General features: G+C 42.3%; 1 protein-coding gene across 2 annotated transcripts; it reads right to left on the bottom strand.

Annotated features, from left to right (window-relative positions):
• Nucleotides 1-545: 545 nt before the first annotated feature.
• On the bottom strand, nucleotides 546-3,715 carry jhamt (juvenile hormone acid methyltransferase). 2 transcript variants are annotated; one of them, XM_031989679.2, is made up of 6 exons: nucleotides 3,531-3,715; nucleotides 2,485-2,694; nucleotides 1,619-1,775; nucleotides 1,274-1,406; nucleotides 933-1,080; nucleotides 546-852 (listed from the first exon to the last, which is right to left on the bottom strand). In XM_031989679.2, the coding sequence occupies exons 2-6, from the start codon at nucleotides 2,669-2,671 to the stop codon at nucleotides 635-637; spliced, it is 843 nt and encodes a 280-aa protein (XP_031845539.1). In that variant the 5' UTR covers nucleotides 2,672-2,694; nucleotides 3,531-3,715; the 3' UTR covers nucleotides 546-634. The 2 variants fall into 2 exon arrangements, with proteins under 2 accessions (XP_031845539.1, XP_031845538.1); XM_031989678.2 differs by having other exon boundaries at nucleotides 1,604-1,775; nucleotides 3,531-3,714.
• Nucleotides 3,716-5,028: the final 1,313 nt, after the last annotated feature.

Raw genomic sequence — 5,028 nt, 5'->3', positions numbered from 1 at the left:
AATCCAGAGGGTCGGGGGGTCGAAGACGCGGACGCGAAGTTCATCGCGCGTCGCTGGGAACTCGGGGAAGCTCCACGGTGCCGGAGCCGATCGATGTCCATGGTTTCGAGCAGCTTCCACGACTTGGGCGTACTTTTTTAGGAGGGAAGCGTTAGCGAAATTGTTACTACCCTGTGTATGGTTACCACGTAAGCACCGCAACAGATCCACTTATTACCCGTAACGACGATATATGAGTTTTAAACGATATTCTATAAATGGCTGTACCGTATTGTAAAATCAAAGATATATAGTGTACAATAAAGTTTAGTGTTGTAGAAACGACGCAGAACCACGGTGTACCTTGCTGTCCGACGGATCCTCCGAGTCCAAGCATCCCGACGGCTCCATTCATTCCATCCCACCCGTTTCCGCCGCCGGAAATACCCGTTCGCCAGTCGGAAACGAAGCGGACGCACGTTAAATTCCGTTCGCACGTCTAATTCCCTCGAGATCGTTCGTTTACCGTTGAAACTCGTGTTCGCAAGGAGAGGAACGAAAGTGAGTAAATTTTCCATGGTTTTTTTTATTAACAGTAGAATTATGGTAATAATACGGTAACAACGTTGCACGTTTCAGCGAACACGTAACACTCCTAACGGTCCTCGTGGCAGGCTTCTTCCAGGGGTTTCCTAACGTGCGCCACGAGAATGTCGTACACGTCCAAGATCCTGTACCCCCTTTGGTCGCAGTCGGTGTCGCGGCGGAACAGAATCTTCCGCCTCAGCAGTCCCTGCGTTAGATCTTCCAAGAACTCCTCGCGAAGCTCCTCTGGAAATCTGTTGATGAACGGGTTCACCGCCAGCTGGTGATCTGTCGAGTTGAACATTCGTTTAATTACTTTATTCCTCGTCGTCTGTGATCGTTGATTTTATCGTTGTTATTTCGCTTACTGATCAGCGACTGCTCGTTCTGGAAGATGTAGCTCCTCTCCCTCTTGCTGCAGTGCAGAACCTCGAACCCGGTGTGTTCCAATATTCTCCTCAGGGAAGACCGTTGGTCTTTGCATCTGTGATAGTAAGGGACGAAACAGTCTACATCCTGCGGAACGAAACGCGTCGGGTAAGGAGTTTAATAACGTACCAGTGGAACTGCCAGAGACAAAATTACAGGCACGGCACGCTACTTTGTATTCAGTCCTCGATTAACCGAAACCATGAAGGTACTTTCGGTGGAGATTGAGAACCGGTAATTTCGTTCGGCGATTCCGGGGGATTTCTCGGAAATTCGTTACCTGCATGTACGGCCGGTACCGTGGATTCTCGTACAGGCTCATGTAAACGTCGAAGCCGTCGTTGCGCGCCAGGAACATCGTCAGCGCGGTGCCACCGGGTCGGAGCATCCTCCAGATGTTGTTGAACGTTCGCCTGGATGCGAGAGAACGTTGGATTAAACGTTTGAAGAGGTAAATCGTTTGACGAATTGATCGTATCGTGGAGGTTTGTCACGGTTCCATCGTTTGTTTGGGCAATTTTGAATGTATAGTGAGAACTGTCTCGCGTTAGGTGCAGATTTTAATGTTTATCGAAGAGGAACTCAATGGGGAGATAGCAACGAGACGTACCATGGATTCACGCACCAGTGGAGGCAGAAGAAGGAGAAGACGTTGTCGAACTGCTCGACTAACTCGTTAGGAAGATCTTCGGTCTCGGCGTTTAAACATATGAAGGACAAACGTTTCTCCTCGCTGCACTTCTTCCTTGCGTATTCGACCATTGGTTTCGATATGTCCGCCCCTGGAGATTCGAGTCAATTAACCTTAATTAGCCTTATGATTTATTTCGTAACTATAATACAACTGCTTCGTCATTAACACTAGATACCGAGCATTCAACCCTTAGCACTCTGGATGGTTTTGTAATCTAGCAACTGCAACTAATTTTTATAGTAATCCTAGCGAAAATGAGAAATGCTGTAACATTTCTTAGATCTTTTATTTTCCTTCAACATTTGGGTGTGTGAAAAATGTAATAATTGTAGGGTAGTTTCTTTAAGATTCATTAAAATATCTAATATTACTTCTGAAGCAATATTGGAGCCTACAGAGTTCAAAGGGTTAATTAATATGCAATTCCTATAAAAATTGAAACAGTAGATTATTCTCAGTTTCTTCAGACATTCGTTATAGTACTCAAATGAAACTATTTTCAAAATCATTTCGAATATTCAATGCTTCGAAGATATCAATTGCTAGGAAGAGAAACTTTTGAAAATTTGAAAAAGAAACTCCAAGAGTGCATCTGTTCAGACTTTAATTGATTCACAATTCAATTTGCGTAGTGCTAAATGGATTTCTTTAATAATTTCTCAGAGAAGCATTTGTCACCTTCCTAACAATTGCAAAAAGAAGACATCAGGCATGGGTCATTTGACCGCTCTGGTAGTTTTAGTGTTAAAGGGTTAAGAGGTCTGTCGACGAAGAAGCAAGTTCCACGATTCCCTTACCGACTACTTGAACTTCCGGTGCTAGTTTCGGCAACAGCAGCGTTTTGGTGACGTTACCGGGACCGCAGCCGATGTCTATGCACTTGCCCTTCATCTCTGAGATCTCTTTGCCGAATTCCTCGATCACTTCGAGCGCATCTCGGTACTGAAACTTGCAGGCGTTCACGTACTCCTCGACCATGTACATTTTTCAGGCCTTCTTTCTTGACACTGTTACAGAGAATGACAGATGATTCGATGGACAAAATTTACAGTCTGTTCTATCATTTTAGAAAGATCGACACTCGTTCATTTAGATCTTGGAAATTAGAGATTTGGAGGTAGATGATTAAAATCGACCCAAACATTTAACACTAGAACTAGAGCATTTAATACGATAAAAACTAACAATAGATTATTCTCAGTTTGTTCAGGCATTCGTTATAGTACTGAAATGAGGCTACTTTCAAAATCATTTCGAAGATATCAATAACTGCTAAACAAAAAAATCGAAACCAGTTTGACTGGTACGGTAGTTCCAGTGTTAATGTTTATAAAATTTATTATCAGTAAAATCGACTCATTCCTTGAATCCAGTGTTAACCCTTTTCACTCGGAAGGTGCCAGTCACCACTCGCATCAAAATTGTAAAATTTCGTGTTTAACATTAAGTCTCGAGTAATCTGTCGATACGTGACACGTGGAAATAAAATACCAGTGTTCCTCATTTTGTAAATAGAGTCCTCGTTAAGTTAAAAAATGTCATCTGTATCTGATAAAAATAAATTGAACATTTCTAGTGACAAATGTCTCGGAAGTTTCTCACTAGAAATATTTGAACATTTTCTAATGAGACAAAGTCGATATTTCGTGAAACTAAGTCGACGAGAAATCACGCGTGCATAGAGGAGCAAAGCTACTTTGTTCGAATATTCCTCAAAACGATGCATTACAGGGAATATAATATTAAATATCAAATTTTATAGTTTCACTCTATGAAATCAAATGGTGAGTCACCTCGAGTAAGGGTTAATACCTTCATATTCGATCGCTAATGAAGAACTTACGCGTATGAAACTGAATTCGACAGCTCCGGTGCACTATTTATACTCTTCCTATTTGTTATTCGAGTGGTCGTTGCGTCAGCGTTCGTAAACTTTCCGAATCGCGCACTAAAAAGCCGGTGACCCGCGTCCGTGTACTCGCGACCGGCTCAACGTACCGTCGCTTCTTCTACTGGTGACTTTTAGCCCCGAGTTTCGTATTTATATTCGGCGACTCGTACAAACAACTTTCCGGCTCTCTCGGACAATTCCCCTCCCCATTTCCTCCCGGTCCATTCGCTTTCTTTCCTTCCTCTTCTTTTTCCGGGCTCGCCCCGCTCGGGGGATCCCCTCTTCCTCGTCGCGTCTCCTCGATCCCGTCCCGGCCGCTCGGCCGTGCCTCAATGTCCAAATTCTTGACCGTGGCCACGCCATCCCGGCGATCACGTTCAAAGGTTCAACGACCCTTCCATCGACGATCGAGAATCTGGTGGAGCTCCGGCCTAAGCGTCGATTATGAATTTTAATCGTTTCACTTCTAACTCGAGTAAACCGAAGTGTTGGCCACGAAAATCTCGTTCGGATACAGGAATGTTTAAAGAAACATTGGTTTCAGCGATTCGTCTAACATTCGCGAGAAATTTTGTATGAAAGGGATCGTTCATGGGAAAATATTGATTTTTATATCTTTATTTTGTACTTACATCTGGGGTCGCGGCATAATCTCGATGATAAAGAGGGGTCATGCGCGAGAAAGTTTGAGAACCACTCTCTTCGATAGGCTTAATCGTTGACATTACGATTCTTCATCTTTTAAACAAGATGAATTGTAATCGTAAATAGTGATTAAATACGGAATCAGAATTCGAGTGATTATGAATTTAAGTGTGACATAACGAAGTATAGAATATTCCTGAAGATTCGGTTGGAACGTGTGAAATTGTTCTCTTGTTCCTCACTTATGAAAATACGTTTATCGAGGTTACAATCTTCTTGTGTTCTAGCTTGGTTTCCTCTGAATCGATGTGTCCAATTTCTCAGAAAATTATCAGTGTTCCAGTGTCAAATTTTTAACCAGAGATGGTCCACACCAACTCGTAGTAATTCTACCTTTAACCCTTAGCAGTTCTATGTCGAGTCAGACATTCTATTTTATTGCAATCTCTACCTGTTTTAACACTAGATTTACGGAACCCGTCAAATTCACGTATATTGGATTTTAGAAATATTATTTTGTAAATGTTTACGCCGATTTTGATTGAGATCACACTGACATGTACCCCAATTACCTACTATCAGATCTTCATCGATGTTTTCTCGGTGGAAGCAAGTTAACCCTCTATGGGATAACAAAATCTATGCAGTAGAAAATTACTAAATATTCACATATGAACACGAATTAACAATGTATTCGATAGTTCCAATAATTCCACCAAATGAATATATTCTGCAACTTTCTAGTTACAATGGCGTTAACACGTTAAGCGCCACGGAAATTTTAAGCGTTCTCCCGTAGAGTTTT

Source organism: Nomia melanderi, chromosome 9, assembly GCF_051020985.1.
Source record: "Nomia melanderi isolate GNS246 chromosome 9, iyNomMela1, whole genome shotgun sequence".
Classification (NCBI taxonomy): Eukaryota; Metazoa; Arthropoda; class Insecta; order Hymenoptera; family Halictidae; genus Nomia; species Nomia melanderi.
The sequence above is the reverse complement of the archived record's forward strand: the minus strand, read 5'-3'. Positions and strand labels throughout refer to the sequence as shown.